Here is a 26,958-nt window from a genome sequence, read left to right as displayed (position 1 = left end):
GTTCCCGTTGTCATGGAGATGACGTCATGCTGCAGCACCGGGAGGAACGGCGCAGCCGCGGACGGAGGGAGGGGACGAGGAGCTTAAACCGCAGCCACAGCTCCTCCGCCATTCAGCCAGACTGCCGACTGATCCTGGAGGGCCAGGACTGTTCAATTGCAAATCCGGAGCCCACCGCAAGCTTCCCCCTGTTTCTCCAGCAGCAGCTCTCTGTGAGACACCCCACACCGCAGCGACAAAATGCGTGAGATTGTGCACCTGCAGGCCGGGCAGTGCGGGAACCAGATTGGAGCCAAGGTGAGAAAAACAAACGGATCCTTGTTGGCATGTCGTCTACCTGTTAACTGTAGTCGGTTTTATGTAACGAAACACAAGTTTATCCTTGCTGCTGCTGACGTGTATCCAAGCAAGAGGTCATGCTGCTCACAGGAAATACTAAATAGGTCAACATAGTGGGGTGGAAAGTCTTGAATAAGCGTACAAAAGCATCCCTCAGGATGGGCGGTGGCAAGTCGAGACGTCCCCATTATTGTCACTTGATGCACTTTTAAATGAACGACAGCACATAAACGGGGACCACGGGGTGTTATCGGTGTAACACAGCATGCTGGATGAAGCTTATCTGTGTGTGAGAATATATTGATTTAGGCTGACAAATCATTATTCGGGAATTTAATGAATGAACTGACAGCAATCGTGTGTGTGTGTGTGTGTTTGGGGGGGGGGACACACTGAGAGGGGTGTGGCTCAGACAGCGAATTGACAGGAACACCGGCAGACGTGCTGCCGTGCAATTTTTTTTTTCCACATATGCAATCATATTTAATTATAATAATAAGTAGCGCTTTAGGCTGATATTGTATTACCCATCTTTTAAACCTGTCCTTTAAAGGTGTCTGTGAACCAAAGATGTAAGATGGCTTGAGAAATGTATTACACAAGATTCTGAGGTTGGATTGATAAAAATACTAACAAGGATAATGATTTTAATTCTGATTTTTTTTTTCTAATTTTTCAATTCATTATTCCCAAATACCATCAGAACAGAGCAAAAGCAGCACACGTCACACCTTAGGAAATATTTACTCTTTAATATTTGCCCTTTGATTAAATTTGTTGTCAATCTTCTAAGCAATTAATCACGTGGTTGAGCTTCTATGGTTTAACAAGTACAGCAGGATATAAATAGCGTTGAATTTAGCTGTCGACATTTGAATGTCTCGACACTGCCACAGCACGCATTTAACTGCTCTCTGGCTTGTCTGTCTCTAATCGACCTGTCTGCAGTTCTGGGAGGTGATCAGTGATGAGCATGGCATCGACCCAACAGGAACCTACCACGGAGACAGTGACCTGCAGCTGGATAGAATCAACGTCTACTACAATGAAGCTTCAGGTTGGAACTTTTGAAAGGCAGCTATTCACTGTATGTGTCGATCTTTGCTTTCGAATGGTCTATATTTGACCATTTTTAACACGTGACTTTGTATTGCAGGTGGAAAATATGTGCCGAGGGCCATCTTAGTAGATCTGGAACCAGGCACTATGGACTCTGTCCGCTCTGGGCCTTTCGGACAGATCTTCAGGCCAGACAACTTTGTCTTTGGTATGGGATAAACCACACAGACACACACAAAAACACACATAATTACATGCCTTATTGATTATACAGAATATAATGATAGCTGAAGTACTGGCTTTGACAAGTAAACAGTTTAAATAACAAACTTTGACATTTTGATAGCTAAATATACTTCTAGACAAACAAACCCTAGCTCAGCCGATCACAATGAACTTGTTCCTTCCAGGTCAGAGTGGAGCGGGTAATAACTGGGCAAAGGGCCACTACACGGAGGGAGCCGAGCTGGTGGACTCTGTTCTGGATGTGGTGAGGAAGGAGGCTGAGAGCTGCGACTGCCTTCAGGGCTTCCAGCTCACACACTCTCTGGGTGGCGGTACTGGCTCTGGTATGGGAACTCTGCTAATCAGCAAGATCCGTGAGGAGTATCCAGATCGTATCATGAACACCTTCAGTGTGGTGCCCTCTCCTAAGGTAGAGTGATTATGCAAACCATCTTTGCTGGCATCCGTTTGTCTCCCTTTGGTTTTCCTGATCTTTGCCTTTTCTGTCTCCAGGTGTCAGACACAGTGGTGGAGCCCTACAACGCCACACTGTCTGTCCACCAGCTGGTTGAAAACACAGACGAGACTTACTGCATTGACAACGAGGCCCTGTATGACATCTGCTTCCGCACCCTCAAGCTCACCACTCCCACTTACGGAGACCTTAACCACCTGGTCTCCGCCACCATGAGTGGGGTCACGACTTGCCTTCGTTTCCCCGGTCAGCTCAACGCTGACCTCCGCAAGCTGGCTGTCAACATGGTTCCCTTCCCTCGTCTGCACTTCTTCATGCCCGGCTTTGCTCCCCTCACCAGCAGGGGTAGCCAGCAGTACAGAGCCCTCTCTGTGCCCGAACTCACTCAGCAGATGTTCGATGCCAAGAACATGATGGCCGCCTGCGACCCACGCCACGGCCGCTACCTCACCGTGGCCGCTGTGTTCCGAGGGCGCATGTCCATGAAGGAGGTGGATGAGCAGATGCTGAATGTGCAGAATAAAAACAGCAGCTACTTCGTGGAGTGGATCCCCAACAACGTCAAGACAGCCGTGTGCGACATCCCGCCCCGTGGCCTCAAGATGGCCGCGACCTTTATCGGCAACAGCACTGCTATCCAGGAGCTGTTCAAACGCATCTCTGAGCAGTTCACGGCCATGTTCCGCCGCAAGGCCTTCCTCCACTGGTACACTGGCGAGGGTATGGATGAGATGGAGTTCACTGAAGCGGAGAGCAACATGAACGACTTGGTGTCCGAGTACCAGCAGTACCAGGATGCTACAGCCGAGGAGGGAGAGTTTGAGGAGGAGGGAGAGGAGGAGGTGGCCTAAGGCTGAAGTCACTCATTGTTTCTCATCTGCACTCATGACTCCATCCAACCATCCATCCGCTCATTCCGGTCCTACTCTGCTCTCTTTTTCTTTTCCTAGAGCACTGTCCTTTCCCAGTTTTCTTGTTCCTGTATTTTCTTAGTTCTTCCCGTTTCTGTCTGCCTCTTCTCCTCATATCTCTTGACCCCTGTCCCCCTTTCCTGCCAGAGTAGGACTCACACTTTAAACATGTAAACACAGTGCTCTTTTAGAGGTAGCTAACACAGATGTGTGCTTGTGGGTTATTTGTTAAATTGTTTTTATTTTGGAGGGTTTGTTTTGCTTAGTGTTTGTTAATTATCATCGGTTAAACAATTGCATACCTGGAACACATTCACTTCATTCAAATATTATGACTTGTGTAATTTGACATTGATTAAAATACATTTGTGGGAAAAATATCCATTTGTGTATTTACTTTTTTCTCTCACATTTGAAGTTGGTAAATGGCCTGTATTTGTATAGCGCTTTACATAGTCCCTAAGGACCCCAAAGCGCTTTACACACCCAGTCATCCACCCATTCACACACACACACATTCACACAAGTTCACTCTGATACACTATTATTAAAATAATACTTCAGTCTGGAAGAGAAAGAACTTGATTTTAACTTTCAGCCTCGATGTCACAGGAAGTAAATCAAAATGGAGCCCTACAACAGATTTAGGCAGTGTGGCTGCAGCAACACAAGGAGGCAGTATGACATTTGTGAGTGTGGTTCTTGTCTGAGCAGGATGTGCATGTGTTATTGTCGCCTCACTACTTCAGTATTTTGTTATGGTGTTCAGTTCTAATTCCTGCTTATGTGAGCAGTATCAAGAAACATATTTAGCTTTCTATGTCGGCTATATGATTTATACTAAAGTGAAACCAGCACCTTTCAGTTCCTCAGTAAAGGCTGCCATTACGTTGGCACTCGGGGAAAGGTTTAATACAGAGTGATTTATCAACAGGTTCCTGGCAACTGTTCTAATGTTAAAGTAAAGACTTATCCATTTTAAAAACTTAAATATGCAAATTTCCCAAAGTTTTTTGTAAGTTCTTTACTTTTGCAGCTGCTAATGTGAATATGTGGTTTTTGTTAAAAGTCAAATTTGCATTTAAAATGCATGAAGAACAAAAAACATTAAAAGATAAAGGAATTTTAAGCCAAGTGTCTATAAATGGCCTGAATTTTGATAGGTGGTCTTATAGCAGACGTCATTCACACACGAAAACCACACATACTGACATAGATCAGGAAGTGTTCTGTCATTCCAGTGCTGATTGAGCAGGCTGCTGTTACTGTTGCAGTCTCTGTCACTGTTACATCAGAGGTATGGTTGTCAACTAGTACACCTGCTGAAGACCTCTCTCCTCTTGGATGCCACACATGGACACAGTCGCATTTGGACAGTATGGGCTCCAGACTGAAGTAAGTAATTATGTCATTTTTGTGTGTCGACTTCCATCACCATCAGTATGCCCGTCAGTCTGTTCTTGCGGTTTCTATTACTTCCTCTCGCAACTGCACAGGAAGTTTCCTGTAGCAGTTCTGTCGCCTTCTATCTGTTGCCATATGCTTCACGGTACATTTGTTCTTGTTCACAGCAAAGAGAAAAGTTCCTCTTTCGTTCACACATATGACTCGTTTGTATTACTTGGCTGTTGATTTGTTCTCAACATTACACCTGGTTTATTTTTGTTTATGCTCAGAATCTTCTTCGTTTTGAGAAAATTTATGCTAGACGTGGTGTCAATTCGAAGCACTGTCTCAACATGTATATGACTATATTTGGTGGTTAATGGGTTTTAAGAATAAATTTGTGTCATTGCTCTTAAATCTCTTTCCTGTCAGACAAAACCCTGAGCGAACCTTCTACTGGTTCTTTGAAGCAACTTGCCCTGTAGCCAGAGACAAAGGTGAGGCCTCTGTGGTTTATCATCTGTTGCAGAGCAACTTAGCTACGCAGAGTGATTTGTCAGCACTGGACAAGTTGATTAAAATTGCTCTTCCATTATTTTCTGTAACTGTATAAACCTACCTTTTGTCATTTTCCTACATGACACACAGCACCGATTTGAATTTCAAGCACTTGGCTTCAAAAATAAAAGATGATGTTTTTTATTTATGTATTATAAAATCATTAAAACGTCACCGCTAGTCTTTATAAAGGTGTTTCTGCTTGCACTGAGAATTGTTCATGCTTCCTGTCATGTGATCAAAAAAACCCACACAGCCTGTGTAGTCAAACATGAACTACATAGAAAGATGGTGTAGTGATCCCTCTGACTGAGCAGCTGAGCATGTGCAGAAGACCTTAAATGCTAAATAATGTTTAAAAAGCATTATATTTATACATTTGGAATCATTTGCCACTACTTTTACCTCATTATTTTCTTTATTTTCATCATAGTTATTTTCTAAACTTTTAAAAGGCTGCTACAAAATAACTTCTAAATACATTTTAAATGTAGAATTAGCATTAGTATTTGTCCACTCACTTATTTTAATGTTACAGATCCTGGACTGCTGTTTCAGTTTCCAGAAGACTTCAATGATGAGGTAGCTTGTGTTTTCCTGCCCTTGTGAACAAACGTAATAATATTTATGCTTTAAATAAAAAAAAATAGCCTTTGTTTTGTTTGTGGGTTTTTTTTTTACACAAAGTGAGAACCAGTGTTTTAAGTTGTTCAATATGAAGCTTTACTTCTTGTTTCAGTTAAATTCCTGAAACATCAGCTTACTGACATTCTCATCTACAATAGGGGAACACCTTAAAATCATATCATAACATAACATTGTATGTGCTTGTTAACTTACTGGTCCTCTAAACTTCGATGGCATGCCCCCCTCCCCCACTCAGGCCTGAAAACAAGCACAAAAAAGGTTCATGCCCCACAATTTTTTTTTTAAAATCTTTACAACAACAAAAGCACTTCCAAATTGAAATTTAATGAATTAAAGTGCTCCACTTGTGTGGCCAAGCTGTAGTTAGATTACTTTCTGCTATGCACCCTGACAGAGATCACAGTATGCATCTAGATTATTTGTCCTGTTTCAAAATTGTTTCCCACTTTCTAGGAGTCCTGTCAAACATTGCCCAGGTTCTGCTTCCCGTATGATATACAAAGGTGAGTAGAATAAACTTGTTGGTTTACTTCAGACTGCATTTCTGTATCATTTGTGTTTCATATGTTGTCTTCTCTCTACATTTGTCTACTCAGAGTGAGAGATGGGGTGGCTGTGCAGCACTTTACTTTTGTTCTAACTGACCTTGAGGGATGTCAACGCTTTGGCTTTTGCCGTCTCACCAACAGCACACATACCTGCCTTTGCATTCTAAGGTACATTTCAACATGTGTTAAAAATATTTTAACACCAATTCTATTTGCATTACTTTCATTTTCAGGATACCGTTGTTAAAAAGTGTTGTGGTTGTGTTATTTTTATCAATGTTATTACAGCTATCTTCCATGGTTTGAAGTGTTTTACAAACTACTCAACAACTTGGCTGACTATCTCTCAAAAGGGCAGGTAAGATTCTCATGTGTAATATTTATCTTCTCCCACTTGTCTCTTAACCGCAGTTAAACTGTTAATAAAAGATGGACAAAGCATTTGTTGGTTTGTAAGATCGTATATTGAGACTAATAGCTGAGCGTTTTGTCCATTTCCATTTTCCTACACAAGGATTTGACTGAGAAACCAAGGACAGTGAATACTCTTATGGTAGTAACTTGTCAACTACAACATAGTTACACGTAGCAAATATACTTGCTGTATTGTATTCGACTCTCACAGGATTCTTGAATAATTCTGTATCAAATAAAAGAATGCAGGTTTAAAGCAGTTCTACATTAGCTTCACATTTCCAAGCAAGAGGCTTCGTCCATCTGTGTCCATGTAGCATCTATTTCAGTATGCTTAACATGACCACTTCATCTCTTCAACAGACCAGTGAAATGAAAGTTCTTTTGGCATCACTCTACAACCAGCCCCTTCCACTGGCTGCTGGATCCGTCACCCTGCAGATGGTAAGTCTCTAATTAGCCAACAAGAACTTGGAGTCACACAAAACTATACTGCTGTTTTCTGTCAGTGGTTAGTGTGTTGTTGTTTTTTTCTGAGGGAGAGCAGGTTTTGGTCAGCACAGAAGTGTCCCATCCTGTTGGACACTCAGAGAGACAAAAGGGGGTGAGTCCCACAGGAGTTCATGTGGTCTGGAATCACAGCTTTGTAGATACAGACTAACTCCTGCTGGAAAACTACAGTTGTCTGTGCTTGGTGGCTACAGCTGCAGACTAAAACCTTGTGTTTAAACCAAAGCATGCACAACATGCACTAATATCTGGCATTCCTTATAGCCTTTGGAACAATTTGTTTATTAATCCAAAAGCCATAAACATGCCATTATGTTACTGACCCCAACAACTGTTTTGTCTTATAAGAAATGCCTCTGTGTGGCCGAAAGCTGTAACAGGTTTTATTTTATGAATGTTTGTGCTTTTTTGAGTTTCATTCCAAAATAAATTGGTTACCTGAAAAACACATTTACTCACCTTGTGCAATTCCTTTGCATTTGCAATGGAGAATATATTTAGAAAGTTTCAGTCCTGGTTGATGGGGAAACTCTTATGATTACAATGGAAAAAGCAGGTGTTACATTAGTAGCATTTTTTTATGTAGTTCTAAATGTTAGTTGAGTTAAGTCAATTTAAATACATTGCTTTTGCAGAAAAATGCTAATCTTAAAGAGCAACAAAATTAAGTTTAAATCTCATGAAGGATTTCAAGAGTTGAGATTTGAGTTGAGTCAGAGGCTGTATATAAAGGATGGACAAAAACACCGTGCTGTCGCAAACCAACAAACCATTGGTTTGTTGACTTCTGTTGTGAAACTTCAGGCTAATCATTTTTCATCAGTGTCCTAGTTTTTCAACAACACCCTATGAGAATCTCCACGCTTGTAAAATAGTGTCTTGTCAAATACTAGCCAAATGCCAAACCATATGCTGATTATTTTTATTATTATATTGGATTCCTAGGTGACTTTAGGATTTATATTTGATTATGATGCTTTGTATCAGCCTCAGATATGTATTTGCATTTATATGCTTAATCAGTGCTGTATGTGCCTGCTTTATGGGTGGTTGGGTTGGGGGAGGAGAGTTTTAAGGCTTGCTGTGTATACTTGATTATATTGCTTGTATCGTGCATCTCAGACATATACTTGTATCTTATAGCCTGTTAAATATTGTTTACTTGCCTAGGGACTGCAAGTGGAACATAGGTAGTAACTAAATATGGTAATGGCATGTGAGGTCAGTAAGTTTGTGCAAAGTTCCTGACAAATACAAAATGCAACTAAACCTAAAACTATTAAAGATGATGTGAAACTGGTGATTGTGGCCACAAACCTATTAGAAACATGTTCTCTGAGGTCATGCATTGAGTAAGTAACAGAATGACTTTCAAAAAGAATCCTACATAAATGATTTCATTTTGCAGCCAGATGTGCCATTGTCCGCTGCCCCCACCCTCCCCCCACTGGCTTCATTTTTAAGACCATGAAGCTACATCCATCTTTTATATACAGTCAGTGATTATTTTTTAGCTCACATAACTGTGTGTGCATGTGTAATTGATTGCTGTAGAGGGAATTTTGGAATGAAATACTAAATTATATGTCTATAACCTTTGATGTGTGCATATATGATGTGGAAGACACTAATCAGCATACTAAACCGTGTTGCTAAATGCAAAAACACTTCCCAAAAATTTCAGAGATATTATCTCAAGGATTACTGATAGTGTTGATAAAGTATGAGCAATGTTTTATTTCATATGTTTTGGCAGGTTCCATACTTCATCGCTCCAGACCCCAGAAGTCTCCCTTCCATACCTGAAAACGTAAGCATGGTTAGGTTAAAAATTTAAGGCTAAATTTTAAATTTCAACAAGCAGTGATGGATTATGTGAACACGCCTTTCCCCACTTCAAGCTAATATTTCTATCTGTTTCTTGTTTTATACACCAGAGGAACTTGACCGAGTTGATTGTGGCAGTAGACGTGGGGAACCTGCTTCAGCTGTATGCCAGTATGCTGTTTGAGAGACGCATCCTCATCTTTGCCAGCAAACTCAGCACTGTAAATTACACAATTCTCTTTTATCCATTGCTTTACTTTAAATGTATTTACATCAACTTTGTGGTATAAAAGAGAACTCCCATCCCCCTAACCCATCCATCACATTTGGTACATGACTAACATGAATTAATTTTCACACATCAAGCATAATGAAAAGTAACTAGGCCTTATCAGGTCTTAAAATGATATAATTACCAGCTCAGACGAACAAAAACACATGCCATATCCTCCAGAGAACCGAGGAAACAAAAGTATCTTTCAGTTGAACTGTTTTTGTCCACTACAGAGGACATGATGAGTAGGTCGGATCTCAAGAGGATATTAAATGCCAAAATGCAGAAGCAGCGTGTGTGAAAAACGAACTATACTCAGTGATTCAAGAGATTGTTTAACCACTTTTGTCAGCAATAACTTGAAGGAATTATTTTATGTATGACTTTGTCAGTCTCTCACATGATTGTGGAGGAGTTTTGGCCCAGACTTCTATACAACATTGCTTCAGTTAATTAAAATTTGTGCTGGAGTTTGATTGGGCCATGACAACACCTTCACTCTTTTATTTTTTATCCATTATACTGCGCATGTACTGTTGTTCGGTTCCATAACCCAGTTTTGGCTAATTTTGTCCTCTCAGTGACTGCAAAGTTCCCATGCCCTGCAGCTGCAAAAAAGCTCTAATCATCAATTTTATCTCTGTGCTTGATAGTTGCTATAATGTGTTTGTGTTTGGGTTGGTATGCAGTGTTGTGGCCAAACATCTCCAGTTATGTCTACTCTGTCCAAAGGACATTGTTTCAGAAGTCTTGTGATTTGTTTAGGTGCAGTTTTGCACTCATGCCGTCATGTTCTTTTTACAGAGGCGAGGCATTGTCCTGGCAACCCTTCCAAACAAGCCATACTTCAAATTGTTCTGCCATGAACTTAACATAACATGTTACCTGAGGCGTGTAAAGTCTTAGACCAGTTGTTGGGATTGTAGCATCGTCTTATCATGGAGTAAATTTTCTTTAACTCACGGGAAGACTGGGAGTTGTCTTAAGTGTTTTCCACTTGTGAATAATATTTTTCATTTCTCGTGTCTCATTGTTGAGTAATGGATGTCAAATTGTTTGGAAATGGCCACATAAGTCTCCCCAAGCTCATGGGCAGTAATAGCTGCCTCACTATGATCATTGATGATGTCTTATGTTTTTTGGCATTGTATTAATACACACTTAAATACTCCACTCCAACAAACTGCCCAAACTTCTGATTTTGTTGATGATGAAGCAACATCTGCAGGCTACTTAACCCTTAATTTAACAACATACGTAGTTTTTCACACAATGCTTCTACGTTTAAGCTTAGTTTGTTGTAAATAAATAATGGCAGGTCATGTTGCTTGTTGATGTTCATCAGGTTATGTTTAATGTTCTGATATGTTAAAGCTTAGGATGGAGAGGGGCTGTGCTTTCCCTTTATGATTGTACAACTATGTTTGGTCAGCTGCCATTAAAGTCAGTAGCAACACTAGTATCTGCTGAATCCATGTAACTGGAAGTCAGACGTAGAGCAGCTAGAACATGTTTGAATCTATAGTTTTGTAGTCATACCTTGACCACTATTTTTGGCATGTGTCAAACCACACAGGAAGATTTGTGTGCTAAAGCTTTTCTCCATTTTGTGCGTTTAGCTGACATCCTGTGTGCATGCACTCAGTGCTGTGCTATACCCCATGTACTGGCAACACATCTTCATACCTGTCCTGCCACCGCACTTACTGGACTACTGCTGGTGAGATTTGTCTGTTTACGTGTTTAACTGCCTACCTATCTATCTACAAATCTGCCTTCCTGCCCACAGCTGTTTAATTGATATGTTTTTTAATGGTCACAGTGCACCCATGCCTTACCTGATAGGAGTCCACAGCAGTCTATCTGAGGTAAACTGCTGACCTTATACTTCAATATAAAGCCACTGCTAAACTCAAATCCTCCAAATCTGTCAGATTTGTCTTGAGATATTGAAGCCTAATCTGTTACTGTCTGTCTGACAGAGGGTGAGGAGTCGTGGGTTGGAGGAAGTTGTTATTCTGAATGTGGATACTAACACCCTGGAAACCCCTTTTGATGACCATAAAAGGATACCTTCAGATGTGGTAATAAATAGTCTTAGTTTGTGTGATGATGCATAAGCTGCTTCTTTTGTTTCCACACTTTTTTATTTTAAGCAGGAAAGTGTGATTTCACTAACTATTTTCGCCCATTCACTGCAGCCCTACACGCTACTTTGATCTTCAACATTCATAATCTTCAACTGGACCCATGTGAGAATAGCTTAGATGACTGTCTGGTAAACTTGATTTGCCTGCTACAAAATCTGACAATCAGGCAGCATCCTGGCTGAAATCAAACACTGGACTATTTCAGGGGTGTCAAACTCATTTTACATGGTGGACCGCATATAGCCTACTTTGATCTTAAGCGAGCTAGATCAATGAAACTCCCCTTTCTGTCAGTGTCAATTACATATTTAACTTTGTTTTTCCACGATGAAGAAAAAAAAGGAAATCTGTCAGCACGACTCTTCAGACTTAAAGTGAAAGAAATAAAATCACATTAAAAGTTCTGGTAGCTTATTGCCCAGACATTTTTGTTTTAAGCTGTAATCTTAAAAACTGAAATTTCTATACTAAAATCTGAAAAAGTGAAAAACAGAAACTTTTATGTTTTTCACAAAGTTACCGAGGTTTCATTAGGGACATAGCTAAGCATTTTACAATTTAGCATAATTTTGTAAGTTGAAATTTCTTCAGTACTGAATAGCAGAAATTAGGCTTTCATGTCAGCGGTTATATTTTTTGGGGGGGACTCAGTGGCCGACAACACTGTTCACAATGGTGAACTGTAATAAGCAAGCGAATAAAGCAGGAAACATCACTGTCAATTTTTTTATGGGAAACTGGTATCAAAGCACAGCGAGAGATAGATATAATTGCACACGTTTGATATCCCATCCAACTATTTTAAACATTTCTTAAGCGAACTAACTCACGTTATGTACTAAAGTAAGGACGGGCAGGTTTGGACAATTCCCCAGCATATTCTCTTGATTTCACCTCCCTTTTAGTGGTAAAAATGACAATAGAATATAATGATGCTACTTAGGGGACAGGTGTTATGATGAAAACTAGGCTCAAAACCTATAAAAAGGAAACAAGAGTCCTCTTAACACATTTGAAATAGTGTTTACATGTGAAGAACATGAGACAAATAAGACCACTAATAAACATAGTTTACTAGTTATGGTTTAAATACATTTAATTCACAGTATACATTACAGTTGGACCAATCAGTGCTTTTTAGACTGCCTTGGGTACTGGAAAATCACAAAGTTTTATCTCTGAGCAGGGACATACTGGGCCCAGAAACTGTGCTAAAAGAACAAAATTTACACCATGCAAGATTGTCGAGTTGCTCAAATAGTTTTTAAGCCCCTGAGCGCATATATATTAATAAACATATTACAGATATAAATACAGATGCTGTATGTGTCCAGATGTCCGGATTGAAGATGTGTTTGAAGCGCCAAGCGGTGTCACCTGGATGTGGTGTTTCTCAGGCCTTCCTGAAGGCTCAGGCTCTGCTCTTTGGAGGCTACAGGGATGCACTGCAGCCTAATGAGGTCTGTCATACATGAAATACATATCGGTATTTATATATGTATTTAGAAAATCAATTTAGGCACTTTTATTTCCACATTTCCCAACATGTTTAATTTAAATTCTCTAAGTATTCTGCAGCTCTGCACATCTGTTATATCAGTATTTATTTTTAGGAGTAATTCTTCTTTTGTTGTTCATGGCCGTCTCTATGTGTTGCTTATTGCAGGAAGGAGAAATATGTTTCTGCGAAAACCTGTTTTCAGATCACAAATCTCCGAGTATGAAGCAGTTTCTTCAGAGTGCTGTTCATTTGCAGTGCTTCAAACAGGTAAACACTGCCCTCTGCTGTACACTTAATGCAATTGTAATAGTAGCTGAGCAGTGGTTGGACAGAGATTTAGAAAATGTTCGAGGTGATTGTATAACAGCCATTGATAGAGATGTGTAATTTGATAGATTGTGTTATGCTAAACAGATTACTATTTTTTAAAAATAATAATAATCATTATTTTTTACATAATTAACAAAAAAGATTTTGAATTTGGCGTGAAGTCAGGCCAAGCATCTTCATGTCACTATAAATGAGTGAGCTGTTTTATTGATGCTGTATATTTGTTCGTTTTTTCAGTTCATCGATGCTCGTCTGGATATTCTGAATAATAAAAATGAACCAGATGATCTCTTTGAGGAGGAGATTATAAAGTGTGAATCCACAGCAGGTGTGTATCTGTATCTTTACCTGTGTGGTTGTGCATGTGTATGTGTATGTCCATTTTTTTCATTGCTTGCTTATGAAATTATTTCTTTATGTAGGAAGAGGTAAATCCTATCAACAGTTAGTTGGTAATTTAAAGGTAAGTTCACTTAATCTTCAAAGAAACACTAATGCATTTGGCATCATCTTGGCAAAAATTCTTGCATTTGTACTTTTGACAGAAAGGAGGAGGTGCTCTCATCCTCAACATGAAGTCCAAAGCAAACATGAGAGTGAGTACAGTGTTGAGGTGTTTTTTTTTTTTAATTATTATTCTGAACTAATACTATGATTATGTTGCGCTGCTGTAGGTCTGCTACTAATCTGTTTATCTGCTTATCTCTTCTAGGCCAAAGTTCTTGCCAAGTCAGGTCTGAAAAACCTGCTGATACATAAGGTGAGCGCATGTTCATGTGGGCAAATGCTTTGATGGATAAAAATTATACTGTGTTTTTAATAAACTTTTGTTTTGTGTTTGATGTAGGTTAATGATGAAGAGCACACCCTTCAGAGAGGTGGATCGGTATCACACCGCCGTGCCCAATCTGACTGCCTGCAGAACCGCCTACCAATCACACAGCACTTCGGGAGGGTGAGATACCACAATTTAATCTCATGCACCAAACCCACATCTGGAGGAAAAAAAAAAAAAAAAAAAATCACTCTTTTAAAATCTAGATATCTACACTCACTGGCTTTATTAGGTACACCTCATTGCATTTAGGCATGTAAAAGTGATCAAGATGACCAGCTGAAGTTTAAACCCAGGATGAGAATAGAAGAGGAAGATGGTTTAAGTGGCTTTATAGATGGCGTAGATTGGTGTCAGATGGGCACCCCAGTGTTTCAGAAACCACACAGCTGTCTGTCCAGTTTTAATGGTCTGACAAAGAGAAAATATTTAGAGAGTCACAATGCTCCACGTAAAAATTGCTTGTTGTTGTCACATCGCCACATTGCTTAAAGCTGAGAGGAGGGCAGCCATTATTCAAATAACCTTTTATTACACCCAAGGTATGCAGAAAAGCATGTCTGAAATAACAATACATTAAACATTAAAGCAGATTAAAAAAAAAAATCTTACAGCAGAACATGACCACACGGTATTATTCCTGTCAGTTAAGAACAGGAAACTGAGGCTACAATTTACAGACTCACCAAAATTAGGAAAGAGATGATTGGAAAGGCCTTGACTAATCTGATGAGTCTTCATTTCTACTGCAACATTTGGATGGTAAGGTCAGAATTGCGCATAAACACCATGAAGCATGGATCCATCCTGCCTTTTTTCAACAGTTCAGGCTAAAATTGCCTGCACAGTCACCAGATCTCAATCCAATAGAGGATCTCAGGGATGTAGTGAGATGGATTTCCAGCACTTGTGTGCAGCCAACAGATCTGCAGTAACTGCAGGATATTATCATGTCAATACAGACCAAATTCTCTGAGGAATGTTTACACAACCTTGTTGAAGTTATGAAAGCAAAAAGGAGTCTAACCCAGTACTAGCAAGGTGAACCTAATAAAGTGGCCAGTCAAGATATAATATAAATATAACCCTGTGACCTCATTTGCTTCTGTATTGTTTTATATTATTCTTATAACATCTGAATGGTTTTCTTGTGGAAAAATTGTATTACCAAACCTTTGCTTTGTTGTTCCATCATGTCAGTCACGTCCCCGTCGACCTGCTCATAAATCTAAGACTCCTAGAGACAAGGACATCATGAAAGACAGTGAAGATACATGGGATGGGTAAGCTGTGATGAAATATATTCACTCATCTACAGAGTGTTTTAGAATACACTGAGGCTGTTACAGCTTAAGCCAGCATTGTATTAACTGCCTAGCTGTACTAAATGTAGCTGTACTTGTTCAGTTCAATTTATGTAGTGCAAATTCACAACAACAGTTGTCTCTTGGCACTTTATATTGTAAGGTAAAGAATCTACAATATTAATAAGAAACCCCAGCAAACACACAGCTCCTTGCCAAATGGCAATAGTGGGAAAGAAAAACTCCCTTTTAACAGGAAGAAACCTCCCAGGAAGTCAGGTAGGGGCAGCATAAAAGAAACACTATGAGAGAAAAAGACAGAGTGCAATAATTACCAATGATTAAATACAGTAGTCCTGTTTATAAAGGAGTAATTTAAAAAAAAAAAGTGAGTAAAAAAGAAACGCTCAGTGTATCACAGGATGTCCCCCAGCAGCCTAATAAATAATCTGTGTGCTGTCTCCAAACTGGGAGCTGGTTCTGTAGAAGAGGGATAGCTGAAAGCTCTGCCTCCCAGTCTACTTTTGAAAAGTCTAGGAGAGACGGATGGGATGGAGTTCTCCACACAAGACCAGGATTTCTCCAGAATGTTTCCCAGTTATTTATGAAACACACACCATTTTTGGACACCACTGAGACAGTGAGAGGTTTAAGGAGAACATGACAGGAACACAAAGTAATAGAGTGAATGTACCATTCACCAACTGCTTTTCAGATTAGGGTTTAAAACAAAAACGGATAAAACCAGATCAAACAGGATTCAGACTCCTTCCCTTTTGCCAATTTTTTGACTTTAAATAAATAAAATGGAAATAGGGGTGGGCGGTATAAATGGTATATGGTAGAAATGATATAAATTTGGCCAACGATAGAGATTTTGACTATATCGCTCTACCGCGATAGCGCATGTTGATAGTGTCATCAAGCTGCGCCTGTTTTGGTCAAAAGCATTGCAGCCGCTGCAAACAACATCATCTGCAAATTATGCCTGGCGGCAGTAATAGCAAAGAGACAAAGCACTTTTGGAATATGGGGAAAGCCAAAAACTGTGCTTCCTCCACTTCCCTACCATTGATTCATTACTGCTGAATTCTCTCGCAGCTGCTCTATTCCAATGTTGTTGCAGTATATTAATGACTAACCTCGTATTGTGCATGGATTATCTCAATTGTTCTCCTGACTGAAGTTTGGTCCGTTTATATCATCCTGCCATGCAATTGCATTTGTCCCTAACCATCAGAAACCCTCACGTTAACTTTTATCGAGTGGAAAAACATTAGCGGCCATCCGTCAGCTTCACTGTGCTAATGTTATGCTAACATAGCTGTTTTGCTAGCGATCACGTAGCACATCCATACCACCATACATACCAGCTAGTCCGACTTCAGTAAACCTACAAACATCACTGCTGTTTAGTTTTCTGTCTTCATTTATGTTGGAAGTGATAGCAGAGCTGTACGTTTGAATTTCTCCAGAAATCTCTCAGTCAGAACATGTCATATCATGTTTAGGTCGGAGCTAGCGAGCTAATGTCCTGCTAACTTCTAACTCCGTTAAATTTAATACATTCTGTTTTCATGGATGCCTGGATGTTAAACTTAATTGTTACACCTGGTAAAGCAGCAGCTGATCATTTGATTTAAGATGAAAGAATATAGACAGTTTTTAACTCTCAGTGATGCCGCAGTGTAGGGCCCAGATTACTCCGCGAGGCTCCTGACTACGGTAGCCGTAATACTCCAACAATCCATCAAGCGGTGCACCTTCATAGCTTACCAAAGTCGTACTAAAACGTTTTTGACAGATTTCTGCGCGCCGTGTACTACATAAAATCAGTTCACGGTCAGTAAGCACAACCAGAATTCTGACATAAGGCACACTGTTGATTTTTGAGAAAATTAAAGGATTTTAAGTGAACCTTATAGTGTGTAAAATACGTTATACAGAAGAAAAGAATATATCGCGATATATATCGTTACCACACATGCTTCAAATTATACCGTGATATGGATTTTAGGCCATATCGCCCAGCCCTAAATGGAAATATCAAGTCCTTAAAGCTGTACTCTGCAAGTAAAAACAAGTGTATAAATAACTAAATATTATTACATTAACATTCAGACTTTTACAATCCACACATGTGTTTTGATGTGAATTGTATGTTTTAATTACATTTTAGATGTTTGTAAAACTCTAAGTTTAACATTCAATTTTACAGGTTAGGAAGGGTTTAGAAAGACATGTGGTTTATGGACAATCCATCAATTCACATAGTCAAAACCAAGCCTTCATATCTAAGCAACTCTCTGAAGACCTAAATAATAAACTGCGGAGAAGAGTTTATCAAACAGCATGTGGAAAGAAAACTGTGTAGAACTCCAAGAATATGTTAGAAGAGCATCGGGCACTAATTATCATTTGGATAATATACTGTATCTTTACAGTGGAGAATTTTTGTTCATACCGTTTTGTTTGTTGCTATCATTTCAGAGCTATGTCTGGGTCCAGGATTGAGCCTGACTCTGAGCTCCAGAAGGATGAAGAAGAAGAAGATGAGGAGGAGGAAGATGCACTGCTGTGTGATGAAGAAGAGATGGATCTTCTTGGGGAGATCTTTGATACACTGAGCTCTCGTAGCTCCCATGACCGTGGCCTGCTGTACGGCACCCGCAGCCTGGATCTGTTTGGGCCAGACAGCCATGACTTTATCACACGGGTAAGAAAACGGGTACACGTGTCCCTAACACACACACAAGTGAATGCAATTTCTGATCTGTCTGTGTTTTCCAGCGTGTTCCAACCAATCCAAGCCAAGAGAGCTTGTCTCTGTCCATCAGTGGCAGTGGCAGCTTGCACAGCTGGAATCTGGAAACAACAGAGGAGTTATCAGACCTGACAGCAGACACTGACTGGCCATGCATGGACACTAGTGTACCAGAGGAGGAAGGGTTGGAGAATATGAATATGCAGTCAGAAAACAAAACAGAAGAGCCAAAAAATGGACAGAGGCAGGACGGAGAAAAACAGGAAGAAGTGACAGGAGCAATAAATGGGAATCAAGCAGAGGAAACTGATGATCAAAATAAGTTTAAGGAAGTAAAGTTAGAGGAAAATATAGAGAAACAAGATCCGGGAGAGGGTGTAAGTTTATGGGAGGACCCGGTTAATGAAATATGTGCCAAGAGCGATGAAGGCTTAAAAGAAAACAAAGAGGATGAGCAAAATCAGACAGAGGAGGTAATTGCAGAACCTGAGATGGAAAGAGAAACACATGAAAGTCCAAAAGCAAGAGAAGAAGAAAAAGAGAGCCAACTGGAGAAAAATGAGGTGGTAAGAGGATCTTTAAGCAAACTTATAAACCCAAATCCTAAACATCCCAACTCTGTTGAAGAAGAGCAAAATCAAGGGAAGGAGGCCGTTCCAGATACTACAGTCTCTCCTGGGCCTCAGATTCCTGCTGTTGACCCTAACCCTACATCAGTTCAAGAAAAAAAGATTGAAGTAGCTACAGAAAAACTGGAGCAAGAGGTGAAGCAGACCCCCTCTCCTCCTAAAGTGCTATCTGCTGCAGCACGCTTTCAGTCTCAAGGATCCACCCAAAGCTTCCAGGTAAAGTCCAGGGTTAAGGCCTTCACTGAACCTGGGAAACCTTGCACTGTGTTCAGAAACAGGGAGAATGCACAAATGCCATGTGACTCAAATACATCAGAAACAAACAACCGCACGGAGGAAGCTGAAGAGGAAGAACGACCTCCAGTCAAAGTGTCAGAACTGAAGAAGAGATTTGAAGCTTAAACAATGCTGGTTACATTCTAGTTTTTGTTACTTAAAATCCAATTAAATTGATACATTTGGTTTCTCTCTGCATTTCCCCTGCCTCTCCGTTACTCTTAATCCCAAGCCCATTTGGTTTTACTGAAAATATAAATTATGAAATAAAAGTCAACAATGTAGTGTTATTTAAAGGCTGACCTCTGTAAATTGTAGCAAATGTTACTCAAATGAGGGTGAATGTTGCACTTGGGGATAAGTTTCAGATGAACATTTTGTGCATTAGTATTTATGAATATAACAAGCTGCAGTGTATACAAACACAAAGTAATGAAAAAAAGAACAATGTTCCCATTTTAAGTAGTTTTGGACTTTTTAAAGGCCGTCTCTCTACAATAACAAAAACAATACTGCCACACTCTTACAAACTGGCTGTTTTCTTAGTATGTAAACACATTTTATTGCTTGTATATTTTATACTTGGTGAAATGGTTAATTACTTAGAATTAAGACAGCATGGCTGAAATAAATAAGAAAGTAAGAAAAATGCATGAAAAATGTTTTTCCTGTTGCCTGCTGGGATTTGTGTGGAAAAGGCATGCTATCCATCAGATTCTTTAATAAAAACTGACGCATTCTGGGTATTTACATTTTGCGACCATTTCACTTACGATCTGAATAACCTGAACTTGAATAAAATAAATACTTTAAAAACTGCTTCAACGCTCCAAGACGATGGGCAACAAGCAGGAATACTTGGTGTGCACATTGCAGTTTATTTACATAACACCTTGTGAAACATGCATTTTGATTTGTTTTAGATTAAGTTGAGCTTTTCCTAAGTTATATGAAAGTGCATCACAGTCAATCTTTTAAATCAATATTTCTTATAAATGCAAAAAACGTGTAAAAATATACATTTTTATATATAAATACACAGAACAGGCCGCACAGAAAAAATACTAACCTGCGTACAAATACAAAGTGTTGTTTAACTCATGTTCCTTGCTCATGTGGTGGAATAAAAGGGAGTGACTTGTTTACATTGCAATGCACAAACCTCTCTCTTCTCTTCGTGCAGTGAAACAAATGATAGAATAAATTTAGAGGTCTGATCAGTCTTTTGTTGTCACTGGCTATTAGAAGCTGCAGCACAAATAGTGTTTAGTTTACTTACAAACTGCTGCTGCAAAACATGATGATCTCTAAGCACAGGATCACAGGAAGCTATCAGTTATAAGTTCATAGCCTTACAAAGTGACAAAGTATGTGAGGACTCATATCAGACGTTCTTCTTTGGGCAATGGTAGGGGCAAGCCAGGTTTTTCACAACCCGCTGACCTTGACTGTTTCTTCTCCACCGCACTGGGCTTGTATGTTCCCTCCATGCTTCTTTTTTTCCTAATGACGCAAAGTAGCAACAGCGTAGTCAAGCTGAGCAGGGACAGCACGGTGGAGACAAACACTGGCACCATGGGTGAGATCGACACCTCCGTGGCCATGCTGAGGAGAGAAATCACAAACTTTTAAAGTCATCAATACGTAATTTATAACATCAACATGAAAGAAGTTGTTACAACCTCTAAGGGTCAGTTGTTCCAACAAGTGTTTCACATTTGCGCACTGGAGGGCAGTTACCTCAGTTACTGAATTCAGGCACCCTAGTGGGGATGCACAACAGTTTTTTTTTGTTTGTTTTTTGTTTCTTTAACCAGAAACAAACAAAAGTGAAAATGTTAATTTAGACTGTATGATTAATGATCAGCTGAGAGGAAAACCGCATATTGGGTCAGTTGAAAAATAAGTTGAGAGTGTTTAAAATGAGCTCACCTCCCAGTAGAGTAGAAAGGATCATTCAAGTCTGCAGGATCTGTTCTTACATTTGCACCATGTAACTGTGGAGCATTAAAAAATTATATATATATATCATTCAGCCGTAACATTAAAGACACCTCCTTAATACTGTGTCTTTTGGGTCATGTGTCCTGTGCACCAGGACATTGGAGAGTGCTTGATCTGTGCCAATGCTTTGGTGGATGCTATAAGTAAACATAACATTTACATAAGTGCCAGGACCCAAGGCCTTCCCAGCTGTGCCCCACACTGCAAAGACATTATTGTTCCACTTTACACATCAGGACTTTTACTGTTGTGGCAGATCAGATACATTTAAAACATATATGTAAAATAGAAGAGACTGTCATGTTTAACACTTTGTATTTACGAGTTTGTGATCACAAGTCATTATTTGCCTGAAAAACAAATTGTAAGAAGGGTTTAAACTGTTTACAAAAAAATCCCAAGCTGCAGCACATCCATCCAACCTGCTGAATGCCTGAATCCAATTCAAGGTAGCTGGAGTGCTGGAGCCTATCCCAGCTACCATAGGGTGAGAGGCAGAGTACACCCTGGACAGGTCACTAATCTGTCGCAGGGCTAACACAAGAAGACAAAATCATCCACACTCACATTCACACTTACAGGCAATGTAAAATCATCAGTGAACCTAACTGCATGTCTTTAGATTGTGGGAGGAAAGAGAGAGATACTTAGTCTCAAATTTACTTCAATTTAAAACACCGCAGCCAGAAAACCTGTGTGACATGACAGGCACATACCTTTCAAGGAAATCTTCCTCTTTCATTCCATAACCACTTGGAATACCAAAAGAAAGAGCTTATCACAAAGTGTTGGATGAGCTCATGTTTGCGATTATATTTTCATGGCAAGAATCGCATGATTTTGAAATACTAATAAACTAATCAAGAAAAAAAAACATACACTAAAGCATTGCTGTTTAACCAATTTAGTCTAATACAAAACTACTTGATCAACTTGAGGTATAATTATGACATACAGACACACACCAAAATGTGTGGTTTACAAGCCAACCCCCCCCCGCAAACTTCATGTTACAGGAATGCCATTGTACTGACTTCCACTACATTCCTTGGGAGTGTATTATTACCACTATGCAAACAAGGACCTCAGCCACTGAAAGTTAGCAGAAAGGGAAGCAATTTAGATTTGCTTTTTCTTCCCAGAATACTGTGCAACCAGCTTATTAATTTAGAGTGCTATTCTACTAACAATACTGTGTTAGTAGTGGCCAATATTAACAACAGGAACTGAATTTTTTATTGCGCTTTCATTGTTTCCAGGTTCTCAAATGTGAGGAATATTTGCCTTCTTTGGTTTTGTTACGTGATAATAAACCTATTATTCGGAATATAAAAATAGGTCAAATTGGGCCTAACCTAGTTCTCACTCGCACTTTTAAAGCATCAATGAGCAAATCCAGTGTATGGACTTTGCTGTAATTGGATCTATGGCCCTCATAGAAAATCCTTAATCATACCAGACTGGGACACTAGGCTACAAAAAACTATTCTAAAAAAAAATCCGTGGAAGATTAAGCATTACACACTGAAAAGGTAGTTAAGAAAATGTCCCGAACTCACCATAAATGTCCATATATGTATAGACAGGAGATGCCGAACAACTCCCAATCTTAAACCTCAGTCTGCAAAGTGTAAAAAGTCTGCTCCCCATAAACCACTTAGACCAACAGACACTGACACACCCACCAAAGTTTAACATTGCCACGGGCTGGCGTATGTCTCTGCCCAGGGCGGTATGTCACAGATCCCGAAACACCTGTTTAACCGGTGTCCTTCCGGCTCAGGTGAGCCCGCTGTTGCTCTGAACTGTGACAGGTGAAACCGCTTACAGCCAAAGGAATGAAGGAGCGCGTGCAGCCTCACGAGGAAGCTCAGACCGTTGGGGTTACAGCTGCGTTCATAGGCCAAGGATGAAATTTGGTATTTACCTGCCGGTTAATGGGTATCCAGGTGAGACGATCAACGTTGTAGTGGCACCCTGTTCAAAGTAACACGCTCCCGGAAACCGAGAATGCTCATAGTCTGAGAGACAGATGTCGACGTGTTCGAAGCATACTGAAAGTATTCTGCCCCACTCACCTGTCGTATTCAAATGAGCCTGGTCACATGTCCTCTCTGCACCAATCAGAAACACACTCCCCCTTTTTTTTGCTTTTTTCCCCTCAGGACCTCAACAGAACCTGGAAAAACTAGTCCATGCATTCATCTTTAGTAGGCTTGGCTACTGTAACAGCATCTTTACAGGTCTACCTAAAAAATCAGTCAGACATCTACAGCTCATTCAGAACTCTGCTGCTCGAGTCCTCACTAAGACCAAAAAAGTGGACCACATCAGTCCAGCTCTGAGGTCTTTACACTGGCTGCCTGTCCGTCAGAGGATAGACTTTAAAGTTCTGATGCTGGTCTATAAAGCTCTGAATGGTTTAGGACCAAAATACATCAGTGACCTCCTGACCCAGTATGAACCTTCCAGATCCCTCAGGTCATCTGGATCCGGTCTTTTATCAGTTCCCAGAGTCAGAACCAGACACGGAGAAGCTGCATTCAGCTTTTATGCTCCTTATATCTGGAACAAACTCCCAGAAAGCCTCAGATCAGCTGAAACACTCAGTTTATTTGAATCCAGGTTGAAGACTCACCTATTCTCAGCTGCATTTGAATAAAGCTCCAAATCCACACTTTTAAGCTTAAATTTCAAAACTTATATTTTAACTACTGATTTTATCTACTGTTTTTTTAATCAATTTTAAATCATGCTTTTTATTGTTTTTGTTTTTTAATGTCTCTGTAAAGCACTTTGAATCACCTTGTTGTTGAATTGTGCTATATAAATAAACTTGCCTTGCCTTGCCTCTATATTTTCCTATCTCCTATATATTCCTATCCTATATTTTTTGCTTTGTTTTTTTTTTTAGCACAAGTCACTAAGCTTACAACCAAAAGTAGGTAATATTTGGTTTATTTGCTTTGACAAATACAAATAATCACTCAGTTGATGTATAGAGGGTTAGGCTTAATAATTAAATAGAAAAGTCCTTGTGTGAGTTTACAAAGCTGCTGTTTGTCTGTGCACAATCTACCCTGTGGCCTACTTTCGTTATTACTGAACAAACGAAACTCTGATTACCAGAAGTCCTGGTGTGCAAAACAAAGACACATTATGCCAGATAAATAGCCTGAATTAAATCTTATGAAAAAGTAAAATGAAAATTATTGATTATTGAAAATATTGATATCTGATTGATCCGGCTGCTGTTAGACCATAAATCAAACAAAAGTGGTGACCACACACAGCCCTTAGTTTCATTAGCCAAGACTCTTTTGTTTCTGTTTAAAAAAAAATGCAGTGAGCCAACACACTTTGCTAAAAAAAAAAACACACACACACATTAAAATTAGGTAGGAGTCTGTGTGCAATACATAACAGATTTAATAGAGCAGCAGGAGTATACTTCACTCCCCTCTTTGCCCTTCAGGCAAACTGTAAGGAGTCCAACATGTTTGTATGTAAAATGTGCTCTATTTCATTATGTTCAATTGCATATCACAATATGCGGGTTCATTCCACTGCATGTGGCGAATAAACTTTGAACTTGAACTTGAACTATTAGTGTAAACGGCATACTTCAGACTGGAGGACACATATAACTGGATAAGGGAAAAATAATGGATGGATGAATAGAAATGCAAAAAATAAAAAATATGGAAAAATGTGCTTATGGTCAGAATTTACACATGAATTTAAGAGAATGAAAACCAAAAAACCCCTGCTAAATCCAGGCTGCTTTTGGATATATATTGGTATTAAGTTATTTTTTTCCTTTTTTGTTTGTTTTTAGCATACTTTGAACCCCACAGCATCAACTGACCATTATATAAATGCCACCACCTTTAAATGATAAGCACTGTGGAGGGTCATTAACGATGCTCTGCCCTTCTTTTAATGGTTAATGTGGCACAGAGAATTACATTTGTTCTGAGGGTAAAGGCGGGATATATTTTGCTTTCTTTTCTTTCCCTGTCAGTGAAATCCTAAAATAGAGGATATCATATCCACTATATTAAATATGTCAGATTGTTACTGTAAAAAAAAATAAATCCATGAAGCCCAGCCAAATATGTCCTGTAAAGTTACTCAACACGTTTTGATCAGACCACTTGTGTGATTATTTTTACATACTGGTGAATATTTGGGTTCAAAAGAGGCAAAACAATAATATGAGCAATAATATGAGATTTTAGAAAAAAGAAAAGAAAAGAATATTTATTGGATCCTGTGAACTAATTACTAAACTGCATGGTAAGACATAATTTAAACATGTAAACCTTTATTGATTTTCCAGTGTTTACTTGTTTCTTTAGAGAAGAGATAATCAGGTCTAAACTGTTTCCCAACCTGCTGCTGGGAAATTGTGTGTACGTGTGATTGGAAAGAGGATGAATAGACATTTTGTGGGAGTGCACTAGGAGGGAGGTTAGTGAATAAAAGAAGGATGCCGCACGGCCACGGTTTACTTTAGCAGCAGAAAAGGGTCGGGATAATGAGGAGGACTCTGCTGCTGCTGGCCTCTCTGGCCTTTGCTTCTCTCACTTCTGTGGCTGATGGAGCCTCATTGTAAGTAGACCTGCTGTACTTTTACACATTCCCAGTAAGGTTGAATTAAGGGGCGACCGTGGTTCAGGGGATTGGGAAGCTCCGGTTTGATCCCCCTGCTTTCTCTGTCCTGGTCTTTGTGTTCCTGTTGGCTAGAGGGGCCGATGGAGTGATATGGCACCCTCAGGGCAGCTGTGGCTACAACTGTAGCTTGCTTCTACCAGTTTGTGAATAAATAGTGGCATTGTAAAGTGTTTTGGGTGCAATCCAATATTATGATTAATCATTTCATGCATGAATTATGACAACCTCAATCAGGACTTTTTCTTAATTATTTTTATTCATCTTTTCATGCCTAAAGATGAATTAGAATAATTCATCTTAAGAAAAAAATCCTGATTGAGGTTGTCATAATTCATGCTTAAGAAAAAATCCTGATCAAGGCTATCATAATTCATGCAAGACAAAGTTAAATAACAATAATTACAATGAAACACGCCATACAGCCATACAGTAACTTTAAACAACCAGTGGGTGACACGGTATGGACTGACACATCAGTATCCAATGTACTGGTTTATATGGAAGTATACCATCAACACTGACAGAAATACAAGAAAACAGCCTTTGAATAGCTGTCCACTGTAGTGACCACTATGAGTGAAAGGGTTAATTCATGCATTAAATTAAATTAAATTAAATTAAATTAAATTAAATTAAATTAAATTAAATTAAATTAAATTAAATTAAATTAAATTAAATTGTCTGTGAAGGTCATCACAGACCAGTCATCCAGGTCATCATAGTCTAAGGAGCTTGGAAAGAAAAGCATCTGGACTTCTTTAAGTTGCTTGAAGATGTTTCGCCTCTCATCCGAGAAGCTTCTTCAGTTCTAAGGTCAAATGGCGGAGAGTCCCACATTTAAAGCCAGTTGGAGTTTCCCCCCCAAAGAGGGACAAAAAGACCCCTGATGATCCTCTACCTAATCACATGAGCCAAGGTGTGAAAACAGGGTGTGGGTCACAATCAGCCAGGGTTTCGGGTGAGCTCATTGTGAAACCTGGCCCCACCCTCTCATGCGATTTCCTGAGGTCAGATGGCCCAGGATGTGAGTGGGCGTTAAGGCGTCTGGGAGGGTATTCAAAATTGGATTATAGATGGCAGGCAGTTGGTGTCGTAAACCACCGCCTCTGTTCAAAGATGGTCGCTCACAGTGACCAGTGTAAAGGAAGCACTCAAAACATGCAGTTATCCTAATTGGGCGTTCATAAAGTCAGCAAAGAGGCACAGAAAAGAAGATCAGACACCAGCTAGGGAGGATAAGAAAGACAGACGCAACAACATTGTCAGACATCAGGCTGCAATGCAACATTTACATATAAAGCATTTAAAAATGTG

The 26,958-nt window shown here is 39.6% G+C and overlaps 3 protein-coding genes across 4 annotated transcripts in view; all 3 read left to right on the top strand.

Moving 5' to 3' along the window:
- Positions 1-59: 59 nt before the first annotated feature.
- Positions 60-3,389, top strand: LOC101480422 (tubulin beta-4B chain). Its single transcript, XM_004539079.5, has 5 exons — positions 60-297; positions 1,288-1,396; positions 1,496-1,606; positions 1,809-2,053; positions 2,137-3,389. The coding sequence occupies exons 1-5, from the start codon at positions 241-243 to the stop codon at positions 2,947-2,949; spliced, it is 1,335 nt and encodes a 444-aa protein (XP_004539136.1). The 5' UTR covers positions 60-240; the 3' UTR covers positions 2,950-3,389.
- Positions 3,390-3,512: 123 nt separating this feature from the next.
- Positions 3,513-19,161, top strand: dennd1c (DENN domain containing 1C). Of its 2 annotated transcripts, XM_004539080.4 has the most exons (23): positions 3,513-4,404; positions 4,828-4,892; positions 5,492-5,535; positions 6,055-6,104; positions 6,198-6,317; positions 6,438-6,507; positions 6,927-7,007; positions 7,102-7,167; positions 8,830-8,883; positions 9,011-9,121; positions 10,794-10,894; positions 10,997-11,042; positions 11,157-11,258; positions 12,659-12,784; positions 12,991-13,092; positions 13,393-13,483; positions 13,578-13,618; positions 13,701-13,751; positions 13,868-13,915; positions 14,003-14,110; positions 15,191-15,273; positions 17,785-18,010; positions 18,085-19,161. In XM_004539080.4, the coding sequence occupies exons 1-23, from the start codon at positions 4,388-4,390 to the stop codon at positions 19,087-19,089; spliced, it is 2,808 nt and encodes a 935-aa protein (XP_004539137.2). In that variant the 5' UTR covers positions 3,513-4,387; the 3' UTR covers positions 19,090-19,161. The 2 variants fall into 2 exon arrangements, with proteins under 2 accessions (XP_004539137.2, XP_004539138.2); XM_004539081.4 differs by lacking the exon at positions 7,102-7,167.
- Positions 19,162-25,429: 6,268 nt separating this feature from the next.
- LOC101480237 (uncharacterized) overlaps positions 25,430-26,958 on the top strand; it is a 53,527-nt gene continuing 51,998 nt past the window's right edge. Inside the window, 1 exon segment of the mRNA XM_014410459.4 lies at positions 25,430-25,581. Within this exon segment, the coding sequence (XP_014265945.3) occupies positions 25,508-25,581 (74 nt within the window). The 5' untranslated portion in view covers positions 25,430-25,507.

Source organism: Maylandia zebra, linkage group LG6 (assembly GCF_041146795.1).
Source record: "Maylandia zebra isolate NMK-2024a linkage group LG6, Mzebra_GT3a, whole genome shotgun sequence".
NCBI classification, from domain to species: domain Eukaryota; kingdom Metazoa; phylum Chordata; class Actinopteri; order Cichliformes; family Cichlidae; genus Maylandia; species Maylandia zebra.
This window is presented reverse-complemented; position numbering and strand designations above follow the sequence as displayed.

What these genes read in the sequence shown, in the direction of transcription:
- LOC101480422 (XM_004539079.5), top strand. Translation starts at nt 241, where the DNA reads ATGCGTGAGATTGTGCACCTGCAGGCCGGGCAGTGCGGGAACCAGATT. An exon ending in GGAACCAGATTGGAGCCAAG is followed by an intron (nt 298 to 1,287) that starts GTGAGAAAAACA and finishes ACCTGTCTGCAG; the next exon opens with TTCTGGGAGGTGATCAGTGA. An exon ending in CTACTACAATGAAGCTTCAG is followed by an intron (nt 1,397 to 1,495) that starts GTTGGAACTTTT and finishes TTTGTATTGCAG; the next exon opens with GTGGAAAATATGTGCCGAGG.
- dennd1c (XM_004539080.4), top strand. An exon ending in ACTCAGAGAGACAAAAGGGG is followed by an intron (nt 7,168 to 8,829) that starts GTGAGTCCCACA and finishes ATGTTTTGGCAG; the next exon opens with GTTCCATACTTCATCGCTCC. An exon ending in CACTTACTGGACTACTGCTG is followed by an intron (nt 10,895 to 10,996) that starts GTGAGATTTGTC and finishes TAATGGTCACAG; the next exon opens with TGCACCCATGCCTTACCTGA.